Source organism: Pagrus pagrus (genome assembly GCF_965226575.1).
Source record: "Pagrus pagrus genome assembly, chromosome: 6".
NCBI lineage: Eukaryota > Metazoa > Chordata > Actinopteri > Spariformes > Sparidae > Pagrus > Pagrus pagrus.
Genome location: NC_140190.1, coordinates 30,242,756 through 30,257,528, shown reverse-complemented (window position 1 = coordinate 30,257,528; position 14,773 = coordinate 30,242,756). Strand labels below are relative to the sequence as shown.

The following is a 14,773-nucleotide window of genomic DNA, read 5'->3' as shown; positions in this document are numbered from 1 at the left end:
CTCTTACCTGTAGTGTTATTTATTCATCTAGATTGTTTTGGTGTGCGTTGCAGTTTTGGAGATAACGTCCACAGAGGTGTCTGCCTTATCGAATATAATTGAACTAGAAGTCACTCAACGTGGCAAAAATATGAATTTAAAAATACTCTACAACAGTGCTTCTTTCTAGAAATCATGACCAGATTACTCAAGATAATCCACAGACTTTGGTGTGAGCAGTTTGAGGTAGGAACTGTTTTTCTTCTGTATCACCGCACAGAAGGAAGTGTGCATCTACTCATGGATGAGAGGCTAGCTAACTAAGCTAACACAGCTAGCTAATAAGATAATCCACAGACCTTTTCGGGAGCAGTTTCATGTAGGAACTATTTTCTTTCTATGGAACTACACCCGCTAACCTCATCACCACGCAGAAAGCAGTGTGCATCTACAGTACTCATGGACCAGAGGCTTGTGCTCGTGACAGCGCGGGATGTAAACAATAATGGCGTCCTCCTCTACTGAGTTATAATGTTAGCAAGCTTACTTAGCTTCTTTGGCTAGCCTCTTACCCATGAGTAGATGCCCGCTTTCTCTATATGCCGTGATATGGGAAGAAAATAGTTCCGACATAAAATTGCTCGCAACAAGGTCCAAGGATTATCTTGAGTAACCAGGTCATGATTTTCTGGAAAGAGCTATTGCTGCTGAGTTTTTCTAATTGTGTCTGTTTACCAGTTTGAGCACCACAAGCCCAGTGCCATTTGGCACTATATTATTTTCAAAAGAAGGAAGGCATTTTTACAGCTGATCCTGCCAAAACTCACACCAAAACTACCTAGATGGAAAAATACCACTTCAAGAAAGAGGAAATATATGTATGTGTGATTTTGTGGTGAACTGCTCCTTTACACAAAAACCTACAAGCCCTTATCTCAGAATCCATCTACTGTTCAGAAATCTGTGGATCAATGTTATTCACTTAATTCATTAGGACATAGCACATGTCCACAGAGCGTAGATAAATAGTCGATGGAAAACCCCTCCGATGTCAAACCTGTCCCGACTTTGCATGATCGTCTCATCGGGCCCCGGGGCCATTCTCCAACCTGGCAGGTCATCTGTTCTGGCAGGTACAACCTCTCCTGCTAACTGTAGTCAAATGTTAAGCAACTATTCATCTGTCACTGACACATCCGTGATTATCAGCTTGCTCTCATCCATATCAGCTTGACAGGCTCATCACAGGGTGGGGATTATTCAGCACACAGCTACACACACACGAACACACACCTTTCGCATGTGCTCAAACGATTAGGCAATTAGTCAATGGACAGAAACTAAATATAATACATTTCAAATTTTAAAAGGGGGAACTCCACAGATTTTACACATCATCAGTCAACTAGTAATGAGGAATACTGCTCAGTCCGAGACAGATGTATGTTTTCTGTGGATCAGGAGGAACTTTGGAATGTCTGAGAAAACAACCTTGTGACGTCATCTTAACTTTCTAACGGAGAGCCTGTGTTTTAAAGTTTTAAGGACATGGGTTTTTCATGGGGGGTCTAATAAAAAGATGCTATAAAGCTGCATCATAGAAAGTAAAATAAAGCCAGAGCTTTTGGATCTTGACCGTTTGTTAGGAATTTAAAGTCAAGATATTCATCTGCCTCTGCAGCTTGTCTGACTGTTCTTTGTCTAAATGTGTGTCTTGTGAGTCTAACAACTGTATGGAAATGCATACTAAATTGCTAGAATGCTTTTCAGTTAAGTCGTTGAGACATTTATCAAACAAAAGAGTAAAAATAATTGATCGTTTACCCTCTCACATGCTAGAATTTACAGCTTTAAACAACTAGCAAAACTGCTAATTAAAGCCTTTTTTCTTGTTATTTAAGCATCTTATAGTGTAAATTAAATACTCTGAGTAGGACAGGGCAATACATACAATATACTTATCTTTATTGCAATATAAAAATATATATCGTAAATATCGTCTCGCACTGTATACAGTATATCGTCTCAGTTTTAAAGGCTGTATTACAGTAAAGTGATGTCATTTCTGAACTTACCAGACTGTTCTACTTGATCTAAAACTTGTCTTTACCCACCGAGTCATTAAATCCACATTACTGATGATGATTGTTTAGAAAATCTCACTCTCAAAATTAATATTTTGTGTAAGTACCAATTATCATCCCTTTAATATACATTCATAAAGTGCTTTTGAAGAGATTTCCAAATATCCTGTATTGTGATTTTTTTTAAAGGCCATATTGCCCAGTGTCAATTTGGGGAGTTTCAATTGTTGGTCAGACAAACATTCAATTTTGTAATGTGACCTTGAGTTCTGAAAGCTCGTGTTGAACAATTCCTATTTTTGTTTTTTTACATTTCTAGATTAAAACATTAACCAAAAAACAACCAAGAGATGACATGCCAATTAAATTTTGAATTAGCTCCAGCTCTCCATATTGGACTGTGTACTGGGACTTGGTGGGGCGCGGCAAAGTAACAAGAGCCCAGATTGGTAACTACAGTAATTTGGAAGGCAGTGGTTTGATTTGATCCAACATCCAAGGGAAACTCAAGTTTGCAGGTTAAACACAGGTTGTCAAAACTCTGCAGAGCCAAGCTGGCTCTTAAAAAGGTGGCAGAGGGATACAGTGTAGCACAGTACACCCAATCAGTAATAAAGTCCATTATTTCCCCCTGAGCACACCTGTAGTCTCCTTGTAAAGCTCACACCTCTGTTTGGAGTGGCTCTGCTCCCTGCCTGCTCTAATTGGTGCGGTGTGGACCAGAGCGTGGGCCTAACGGACCGGCTTGCCTGGCTGTGGACAAAGCCTGCTCTGTTACTGGCCCGGGTGTTAATGTGTTTCCTTTACTGGCAGCGGCACCGCAGGATAGCCAGGAGGAGGGGGTGGAGGCAGGCGAGGGGAGCCAGGGGGGCTAACAGGAGGTTTCAAGCCCAAACGGGGCAGCGGTGGCCGTTTAACCTTGCCCGCGGCCCGGCGGAAAGTCTAATAAAACCACGGGCCGTGAAAACTGAGCAGACAGCAAAAACCATGCCAGAAACGGACACTCAATCTCTTTCTCCCTCTCTCTCGCTCTCTCTCTCATTCTCACTTAACCGTTTCTTTTATTTTTTTCCATCATTCCTTTTCATTTTTTGGCCAGAGAAGCGACAGGAAAAACGTAACACACGGGCTTCGTTGGCACAGCTGGGCTAAAGCATGGAGAGAGAAAAGGGAGGAGGAGGAGGGTGAGGAGAAATGTGCAGAGATGTCTCCCATCCAGAGCCAGGCCATGTGGGCCCAGACAGGATGGGGACGGGAGCTGTCAGCTGGGGGCTCGGGTGTGGGGGAGTCAGGGAGGGGTCTGTGGGTTTGAGGGGGATTTTGGCTTGACTGGCCCTGGTTACTCAACAGATTCTGTTGTTAGAAGCACGCTGCTAAAGAAAGGTGACTTATGAAGTCTGTCTTCAAACTGTGTGACGGCCCAGACCTTACACACTCAGACCTCAAGATGTCTGACTAACACTCATTTATATTTCTGTGTATTTATGTGCATTTGCTAACTGAGATTCAACCGCAGCGTGATTTTCACATCACTCGTCTGTTACATTTGTTTTGAAGTCACAATGTGTGGTCATGGCTCAGCCGAACGGCAAATTAGCTATGGAAAAACAGAAAAGCAGAGTACATTCAAATCTTGCATCATGTAGAACATTTGTCAAGCTGATCTTTAATGTCACAGTTACAGGTAGAACATCCACTTCCTTTCTCAGCCAAGTCTGCTCTTCCAACTTTAGACCTGGGGTATGTTTTTCATCACAAGTCTGTTCCAAGATGATTTGTAGGATGTTACTAAGTTCTCCCTTTTCTCACTAAAAACGTGGAATGACTTGGAAACCCAGACTTTTTTTAATGAGCCACATTCCAAAAATAGGACAGTAAATCAGCTATTTTTCTTCAAAAAGCTGAACAAAAACCACTCATTCCATGTATTTTCCAGATATTTCACACTTGAGTCACTTCTGTCCTGAGCTTGTCTGAACTGGCCACGTTCTAAAGAAGAAGAAAAAATCGGCAAGACTTCATTTTGATTGCCACAGTTGTAATAGAAACCCTTAGGTTACCTCAGCACAGGGTTTACACACCTGTTTTGGAATTCAACCAGAACTGCAAATCCCATAATCCCACTCTGTCTTTGAGCAATGGCCTTGGGGAGTGAAAGGTTTTGTGGGAAGATCTGATTTCTACCTCCACTCCCACATGTTTCAAGATTTAGGTTGACCTCGTAGCCCTGTTTACATCTTAATTAATGTGTCCTCATCTCCAAATTTTCCTTTATATCTGTGAGTTATGAACAAAATACCTGACTTGCAGGAATACTGAGTGATTCTGCAGGAGGAATCTTCTCTGAGTTGGCCAAATTCCACCCAGGCCAAAGACCTGTCAGTGTCTGCCATCACCATTATTGCACAATTCACATTCTGACTGATCTCGAGAGCCTCGACGAAGGGAGAATATTTGCCTTACATCCAAGAGAAGTCATGCGCTCAGCTCCGCCAACACAGCGTCTATTCACACCTGACAGACTGTTGCCCTCGCTTTGGGCTGACTCAACTGACAGGGAGGGTGCAGAGAGAAAGAAATGTGATGCGAGGAGGGCCGTGATGAGGCTGGAAGCTTGCTAAGACAAAGACCAATAAAGTCACTTCTATAAAAATTGGGCGTGATGCAACAAAATGGATGGACAGGACAGGGTGTGCAAAGGTGTGGGGAAAGAAAGGGAGGGTATGGAGAAAGAGAGGGGAGTAGATGATACTTGTTTTTCCGGAGCTCAGCACCACCTCGACAGAGCGAATGAAAAGTGTTACACCCAAGTATCGAAAAAAACAACGTAATTCCCGTCGAGTAAATCAAATGACACTAACGCAACGTTTTCGGGGTTCGATCATCCTCCTGAGAAGCCCTGGCAAAGATTTAGGAAGGCGACAGGGTGTCCTCAACTCACGGTGAAATTAGCATCGCTCAAAGCAAGCAGTCTGTCAACAAGATTCTTGGTTACCATGGTGACCCAGGAAAACAAACAGATTTTAGGGTGGCAATGGGGATGAGTGAAGGTAGAAACCTCAAGAACCACATGACATGTCTGAAGCCAAGGTAGGCTGAGGCGGAGGGAAGCACATTTATGTATACGTGACACGAGGGGGTGGGAAGGCGTGGAGTAAGAAGAAGACTCTGTCATCAGCTCTGTTTTGAGGTGTCTGACTCTGCTCTTCACCTGGCCACAGTTCAGCTGATGTTTAGACTGCTCTCACTCAGCTCATTCTCATCAACACCCAGAGAAACCAAAGACCAAAAAACAAAAAGCGCCCACTCCGCCGAGCTCCCTCTTACGAGATACTGCAAAATCCCCTTGACGCCCCTTGACCGAGTCATTCCTATCTGAAGATTTCCTTTGAAAATAACCTCTCCAATAAATGGAAAACATATCTTCTTACAAATCTATCATGCGATCTGACCTTTTGGGCTCAACCTCAACAAAAGCAGAAAGATGAAGCTGAGGCATGTAGAGGCTCAGCGGCTGTATGTGTGAGTATTTGAGGGGGCAGCATTGACTTTGGCAGTGCTATTCTAACTTCCCCAATGCTAACTGGTCTTCTCTCCTAACATAACAGTATATTATTCTATACTGCCAAGCGTGAACCACAGAGCTCTCAGGGTGGAGAGATGGATGGGACTTCCCCAAATAAACCAGGGGATTAGCCTACGACTGGAGCTGGTCAGTAGCAGCAGTGGATACACACACACACGAAACATTACTGCGCTGATTTACTGCAAAGCCTTAGATCAACAGACTGCTAATAACTATAAATTAAACTTGAGTTTCGTCTCTTATTGTCAAAATTAGAATTTGGGGTACTTTGAGGTGCCGTGTGTTTGTTGAATCTGACGGCCAAATAAATATATGAACTGGTTATTTGCACAGGTTTCACTGCTGATCACTCAAGAGCCAAGAGACTGTGGAGTACTGCACTGTCTCATATGTCACAGCAATATGGAGTCTATTTAGCACCCCTGCTAACGTTAATCCCCCTCTTCAGAGTCAGTGTGAGGGCTGTTTGTTATGGCTAACAACTAAGCTAACCAGAAAGGAGCTAGCCGCGGTGTGAACCGGCAGGCAGATGCGGGCTTCTGTTTGCTTTGCTTCACGCTGGATTTCCACCGGGAGATTTTCCCTCCCTGACTGTCCGATTCTGACCTTTCGCTGCAGAACAATTGAGATCAGCTGTTTATTGGTGAAGCGTTCAGGTGTTTATGAGAACTGTAAGAGAAACCAGAAGCACATTCTTTCTGGGATTAAGTCATTCTGGACCCTGTGAGAGACAGAGCTCCTTGTTGAATCCTACAGAGGGACAGGGAGTCTGAGGGAAACTGGTGTTAAGCTCACCAGACCGTCCTATGTGACACATCACACCACGCCACACTCCGTCACAAAGATGATTGGCCAGTGGTACAGTAGGTCACTGAAGCAGACACTATTAGAGCAAGACTCAGTGAGTTTGTTGTTAAAGGGAAAAACTCTCTCATAAAGGCAAACATCTATTTGTTTCCCAAACAGAGACACACTCACAGCCTCTGGCAACCTGTGGCAATGACATCTTTTCCTGTGTGTGCGAAGGGGGTGGTGATTTCAGTACCACTGAAACTGACATCATGGACTTCCTCCCTCATTAGTGACTAATTATCCAGAGGTAAAAGTGGCACAAAGAACAGGAGGAGCAGTCAACATTAGTGTGAACAAACAGAGACGAAGCGGGGATGGTCAGGGTGTGCCTGAGAACAGATGAGTGATGAAAACCCTGTTTCATTAGTGACTGTCATACGTCATTTCATTGTTTAAGTCAAATCACTAAAGAACCAACAGGAGCAGACAGTAGAGAGAATTTTATTTTGTACATTTTAGTGAGTTTTTTTTGTCTTTTGATGCAGTTTTTACTGTTGGAGATGTTGATGATGAACTGTGTGTTTTCTCTTTTACCTCAGTATATCTGCCAACACAATTTTTGTAGTAGTCTCTCTATTTTTAACCCCATCTCTCTCTGTGTTCCCAATTAGTAATTCTCCCATCAATCTTCCAACTTCATAGTGATACAAATCATGGGTGTTTCTCAATTTCTGTGGGGGATGTGTTAATTCCTCCAAAGAGGTTATGTTTTCACCCGTTTCCGTTTGTGTGTTGGTTGGTTGGTTGGTTGGTTGGTTTGTCAGCAGGATTACGCCAAAAGTACGGAACAGATTTCCACAAAACTTGGATGGAGGATGGGTCTCAGCCCAGAATATACTCCATTAACTTTTGGAGCAGATCCAGGAATTTATTATAACTTTAACTCTTTTTTTTTAATATTGTGATATAGGGTGTTTTAAGACATTTTCATTACATAATTTCTTTTAGGGAATAATGCATAGATCTTGATGAACAGAAATCAGTAAGCATTTAGGTGACTGGTATCTACAGTATGAGTGAGTATAAAAGGCAAACGGTTTGGCCTTGGCAGAGGTATGCGCTCTACTGAGTGCCATTCTAGTCTAAAATGTATTTTACAGACAGCTACATGTATGAATGTATATCATACTCTAGTACATGAGAATTAGTATGCAGCCTTCAAGAGCTCTATTTAACACCAAGTACATGAAAATGTCCATGTTGAGTCAGTATTCTCTCTGTACAGTAACACATCTCAGTACAGTAGTTATGTATGTCCAACTGTGTAATTTACAGTACAGCCTAACACTCCAACTATGAGAAAATGTGCCATGGGGGTTTTTTGCAGCTAAAAGAACAAACTCCTCCTCTAAAGCCCTCCTGTGGGTGACGGAGTACACGGCCAAACGCCCCCTCAGTGCGGCAGCGGCCGGGTCACAACGGGCCCCGGGGGCCTGGGTAAACACTGGCCAATCCAGCCAACACAAGCCCCACACTGGGTTGTGCAAGGCAGCCGTGGGACATCTGGCCACATCACAGCGCAGCGTTCCTGCTTTATGAGCAACAACAGCCGTAAGTCTGAGAATAGAAGTGGCAGGACTAAACCCAATGGCCTGCTGCAGAAATGCTGACTGTGAAGAAATGAGCAGCAAGAAAGGGAATGAAGCAAGAGAGAGGAAGAAAGAGGAGAGGAGTGAGTCTGTGGCAAGAATGGAAAAGATAGAACCAGAGTCAGAGAGGAAGATGAGAAAGAGCTGACCAAGGACCAAAAGACTGAGGATGTGTTATTGAGCGGACAGCTAGATTTGCCCTTATAAGGTCATCACGTGTATGTGTGGAAAAGGACGCAAGCATCTCTGACATTAACGATTATTTTCATGCTCAATAACTTTATGGAATATTTTCTATTAACTAATTAGTAGAACATTTTCTGACATTAGTACAATGTCAGAAAACAGTGAAAAGTTTCCAAACCCGAAACCCAAAGACAACTGATTATTTATTAGGTATGCAAAATATGTAAAAAAAAATAAAAATAAAAATCATATTGCAATAATTATGAAATTTTTCGATTGCAATTTATTTTTTTGCAATTAGTGGGAATGATTGTTTTGTGTCCCAATTTTAAATTTTACTAAAAAGCTATTAAAATCATGATGTCGCAACAATTGTTGGTGCCTGTACTACGCATCAACCGATACCGATAATTAGTAATCAAGGAGAAAAATAACCAGTATTTCAAACCAATATCGATTTGCAGTAAAAATGAAAATGTTCGTTATATTCCATCACTAGTTATTCTAACTTTTGACACCAAGTACTTTACTCATGTACTATACTTTAACAATTTTGAGGTACTTTTGAGGACATGTAACCAGGAAATTGTTGTGGACAGGACATCTCACAGAGATGTGGCTACAGACAGAGATGCTGAATCAGAGCCAAAGTAGCACATTTTTTAATTAATTTATCAGCGATGTGGCAAAAAAGCACAGACACTGCTAATTGGAAAACTGCTGATTATCGGTCCCAATCGGCTTTTTGTTTTATGGGCCAGAGTTTCTCAGCAGCACTACAGTACCTATAATATTTGGTAAAGATTAACAGTTAATCAAAATATAATTTTTTTTGATACATTTTCTGTTGACTGACAAATTATTTCAGCACAACTAATTTCCATCACTCCTGCTGTCTTCCAACTAGTTTTTACCCATTTGTCTGCCTCACACGTCATTCCCTGGTTGACTATGTCAACTAATTCTCCGTTACAAGACCTCGACGGTGACCACACCATCTTTGCTGAACTGGCTGCAAACTACACCAGTTCCCACACCTATCTATCTGTGGTAACCCATTAGGGTTTATTGGCTGACCCCTGACCTTGGCTGGGGTCGTGGCTAGGGCCTTCATTAGGGGATAAATCATAAACACCTGAGCGGCTGACCTGGGCACAGTGCTGGAGCTGCAGTCATGTGGTATTCATTTTGGGTCGCGGTGGCGTGTAAATCGGGTTAAACCAGCGCCTGTGACCCTCGGGGCTCAGAGCACATATTAAAAATGTGACCACAACCCACTCACTATGTGTCAGAATGTGTGTGAGTACGTGTCAAGTAGTTATGAGAACCCTCGTTCCACCGGTGAATGAATATGACTTTATATAGAGCATGTAATTGAATACTTTTACACAACCCAACAATGGTGTACCTTCTGTTTTACCACTTTATTGTGGGTTCAGCCCAGTTGCTCAGGCCAAGTGATGTCAAGATTTTCACAAGGTAATTTTAACCTCACAACTGTAACATATGACATATAATCATTCACAATTGACAAACTAGTGCATTAAGAGGCCATCTAATAAAAAAGCACATCAGTTTTGGGAATCATTAAGTTTTAATAGTATAATACATGTGTCATAAGATCATTGTCGCCAGGGAAAAATGCTAAATTATTATGTTGATTGCAGTTTTTTCAACTGGGTTTTAGTGACATACATTTGAGCTTTTACACAGAAAATGTTCCTGGAAATGTTGTGTTGTGGCTTCAGAGAATGATTTGATTTCCTGACGTCTTGCTTTTGAGTTTTTTCTTTAACAAAAGGTGCTTTGTTCTAAATAACTAGTCATTGTAAATCAAATTAAATTAAATTTCCCCCACATCTGATGTTAATTGCAGACTTATTAAAGTGACACCACTCTTGTGGTGCTTTGATGAAGCTTTGTTTGCCAAAATATGCTGCCTGTCTGAGGTATAACATAGCAAATTGAGATCAGAGCTTTTGAGTGCATGACGTCTGGAACTTCAAGTTTATAAAAATGTAAACGTTGGTGCATTTGTACCATCGGAGGATTAATGTAGTCATTATGGAGTCCATGCTTGGATTCTGTATTTATATATAAAATCTAAACTCAGAAGAGTAGTTTATAACTGATGGCGTATTGGCAGATTTTTGACCACAAAAATGTAGATTGTTTAAATTGAGCTTTAGCTGTTATACATATTTGTAAGAGGAATTATAAAGTCATGTTACATTAAATATAGTAATAAAACTCTTCCAACTCCTATCTGCACACAGGAAAAAAATAATTAAGAAAACTTTTGTAATCAAAAACTATAAGGCAATCCAGGCATTCTGAATATAGGTCTGTGATTTTTTCAGGCTTTTTGACCCTACTGTACAGTATGTATTATATTTCTTTCAGCAAGGATAGTGTTTATTCAGGCATTTTACTCAAGATGGCCCTTCATCAGTTCCCAAGTTCCTGTTCTTTGTATTGCTGCCTGTGTGTGTGTGTGTGTGTGTGTGTGTGTGTGTGTGTGTGTGTGTGTGTGTGTGTGTGTGTGTGTGTTGTTTGTTTTACTTTATTGTACAAAAATCTTTCTACAAATAAAGCTTGATTGATTGAAAATGTGTCAAACAAGGAAGAGAACATTAAAAAGGCTTCATTATGTTGGTTTAGTCATTTAAAAAGCCAACATCTTTCTGTATTTGTTTCACCTGTAATGTTATTGCCTCCTATTGGCTGTTGCTCCTGTTTGGAACCCTAAAGAAAACCAAGAGGTCGAAACACGTTGGCTGTTTCAAAGATTTAGCCACTATAATAAATGCTTTTAAATATTTCCTGTCTTGTTTGACACATTTTCTTATATTACATATATGGATATATGGATATATGATCTCTTAATGCTCAGCCCTGAAGCAATCTTTTAAAAATGCTCTTTAAGTAGCTCGTCTTGTCAGATGCTGCAACAAACAAACTTCTACATTAACACAAAAAACAGCCACGATATTGTGGTGACATGGAGCAGCAGGATGTGTGTCGTGCTGTGAGCTCACCTCTCCTTGGGCTCTCGTGGTTAAAGAGGATCCCGTTGCAAGCAAACATGTTGTAGGCCTCTCGAAAGTTCACCACGATCCAGTAGGCGTAGAGCTTCGCAGCACCTGAGAGGAAATTCGGAGATGGAGAGGAAACAGGGTGACAGAAACATATATGTCACTTACACAAAACCAAAAGCTGTTTTTTCCGATTGTTTCTCTGTGCACATGCTTTCACACAGCTATTAACACACTTCAATCTTCAATTTAAGTGATGATTTAAGCAGAGAAAGAAACTGATCCTCTTCTCTCAAAGCTGCTGAAAGACCAGAAAAGAGAGGCAGATTCTGTGTTGTAACTACACTACATGTCATAGTTGAACACAGCAGTGCGGCAGATCGTATTTCACCGTCAGGAACGTGGACCACAGACTCCTGCTGATTGACCAAAAGCAGGCTTGTACAAAAAGTTCTCCCCTCTTTTCCTCTTGCCATCTTCCTCCACCTCCTCCCTTCTCCTGTGATGAGGGGAATACCAGAGCGAGCCAAGGGAGGCGCCCGTTGATTAAGCCACAGGTCAGGATGTACACTGGAGGTTAAGGGAGGTCGCCATGGCGACACCCACCTCCCCGCTTCCCAAGTCTAATTAATAGAGGAGCAGCCCTCCTCACGATGGTATGCGCCTCCCATGCAGCAGCCTCAGATTGAGCGCTGACAGATGGGGAAAGTGTCGGTGAGGAGAGCATTTAGACAACAGAGCATGAAACCTGATCGCTCACACACGTGTACAGCCTGCATGTGTGTGTAAGTGTGTATCTGTGAGTGTGTGTGTGTGTGTTGAGAGTGAGTGAGTGCTGAGTGCTGTGGATATAAAGGTGTCTTTGTTAAAGCGAGAGCCACTCCAGTCTTCAGTCAGACGTTTGGCCTCGGGGTGTGTGGAGAGCTCAAACGTTGCCTGAGCACTGAAGCACCCCCTATTCACCTACTCATGCACGCACACACACGCACGCACGCACGCACGCACGCACACACACACACACACACACACACACACACGCACACACACAGGTATCAAGCGATCTGAGTTCATATTCCTTACATGGCCATACACAATCATTTGACTAATGGTGCAAGGTAGAAAATGTTAGGTAATCTGTCTGTGTGCGTGTGTGTGTGTGTGTGTGTGTGTGTGTGTGTGTGTGTGTTTCCACATGAATCTACAGCACATGACGTTACCGTAAGGTGAACGAGGGTAGAATGGCGTGGTTTCCTTCTGAGGGATCTCCTGAACTTTGCCGTACAGCTCGCTGGTGGAGGCCTGGTAGAATCTGACGCTGTTGGTCAGACCACATGTCTTGATGGCATCCAAGAGACGAAGTGTTCCGACTCCATCCACATTAGCGGTGTACTCGGCTAAATCGAAGGAGATCTGGGAAAGAGAGACAGAGAAAAAAATGTAGAACTCATGAGGAGACCTTGATAGGGACAAATTATGTCTGCGATAGAGGATAGAAAACAGCTGTAAACTTGACAAATGCGAGTTGGACGTGTGCTTTAGATCAACAGAAGTGAGGACTTGAGACTTGACTTTAACCTCATTTAAGTCTGCTGCAAATGTCAAGTCTCAAGTCTTTGACATGGTGAGATCCCAGGACAAGGTTAATAAATATTACAGCAACAGTCAAGGCTTTGCATTGCCACACAAGTTGCATCGCTGCATATTAGTCCAGAGTGTGCAGAGGATGTACCTGGTCTCAGTTATATATAAAACAACCACTGAAAGTAAAATGTTTACATGCCGTGCTACTTCAACACGTCAGCAGTCAGAGCAAGTTGCTTTTGAAGACGTCTTTGACTGATTTCAGACTTCAGCTGGACTAACAAGTGTCTATTATGGAATATGTTACACTTTGATTTTACATGTATTTTAATAGCCAACTTGTGAGGTCTTATATTTAGACAAAGCCACTTTTTCCACAAAGAACCAGGAACTTTTAGTCTCACAAACTACTTTTCAAGGAACTGAAAGGCTGTTTTCTCATTTCCACTGTAAACACCCACTAAAATGAGCCAAATTAATCTGCTGGCGTATGAAAAGGCAATGGCTGTTTCTGCTTGTCATTTACAGTATATGTACGACAACAAGAATGTCATGGATTTGTCAAAGCACCAAAAACTAAAAACAAACTGGGTAAAAAAATGTCCCCAGAATTTAAATTAGTCCCTGGTCCCTCCAAAGGTTCCCCGGGGAAAGTTCCTGTGGTGGAAACGCAGCTAAAATCACCAAATCTTCCCGAACAATCATGGAGAATGTATTAGGGAATTTGTTGTTTCTGGAGTCTATCTGAGCCAATCAGAAAGCAACAAACCTCAAACTATACTCCAACTCCCACAATGCCTGTTTCCACTGCTGAGGGCTAAGAGGGGAGGGAACTTAATGAACACTTGGGGGGAAATTAAGTTTGAATAAGAAATGGATGTGTGCGTGCATGAGTGTGTGCTCGTATGAGTGCCAGGTCGGCCCCAGGCTCCAAATCAGGCGTGACGGTTGAAAGCCGTGCTGGTTAGTGGTCACCACACCTGGAGCGAGCGGCATGAGCCACGTCTGTACGGAGGAAACGCTTCGGCCCTTTAGTGCTCCCACACCAGCAGCCAGATAAAGACCCCTTATTTAAAGCTGGGTCGAAGAACACTGGGCCTCTATTCCACTCAAAGTCCATACACACTCATGCACACACACACACACACACACACACACACGCTGACACACTTACACACACAGTGAGCAGGTTTGATCAGGTTCAATTACACTCCACGGCTTGGTGTAATTACCTGTGACGCTCCACTCATGCTTTTACTTTGCATTCTGGCATTTTCATTTACATCATTTACAAGAGAAGGTGAGGGGACGCTTTGCACACCAACATGCACTGAACGTGACATCAGGACGTTTTCTACAGCAAACACAAAGGTGGACTCAGTAATGGCGACATCTGTAGAAGCTAATCAAAATCACAAAAACTGAAGCCTCAAAATTAACCAGTTGAACAAATGCCTCTTCGAAAATAAAACTCAATGAAAAAACTGAATATTATGATTCTCACAAAAGTTATTCACTGAAGATATGTTGCATGATGTCTGTCAGAGGAAGGTTTGACTGTCTTGATGTTTCAAAGTCCTCCAGGTAGACTGCTAATGTTCTGTTAACTTAAAATTATACTGATTTATTAAAAATAAAGAGAAAAAAACTCTACATTTCCTGTAGAAAGGTATAAAATTATCATTTGGGGCTACACAAAGACAAAGACACACAAATTAAACTGTAAATATTTTCGCTAAAGTTTCGAATGCTAGTTTGGAATGAAATGTGAATGGTTGACAAATGTAAACAGGGTTTGTAAAGTTGGGCCAGGTAACGATGTCCTCTCTGTGGCTACTGCATCAATCTATTTTTTGTATTTTTCGTTAGATAGCCATTTGT

At 42.1% G+C, this 14,773-nt stretch overlaps 1 protein-coding gene across 1 annotated transcript in view; it reads right to left on the bottom strand.

Annotated features, from left to right (window-relative positions):
• gmds (GDP-mannose 4,6-dehydratase) overlaps positions 1-14,773 on the bottom strand; it is a 173,794-nt gene that overhangs the window by 106,130 nt on the left and 52,891 nt on the right. Inside the window, exons 6-7 of the mRNA XM_084354445.1 lie at positions 12,529-12,721; positions 11,315-11,419 (exon numbers count right to left, since the gene is read on the bottom strand). Of these exons, the coding sequence (XP_084210571.1) occupies positions 11,315-11,419; positions 12,529-12,721 (298 nt within the window). The remainder of the gene's footprint in view (positions 1-11,314; positions 11,420-12,528; positions 12,722-14,773) is intronic.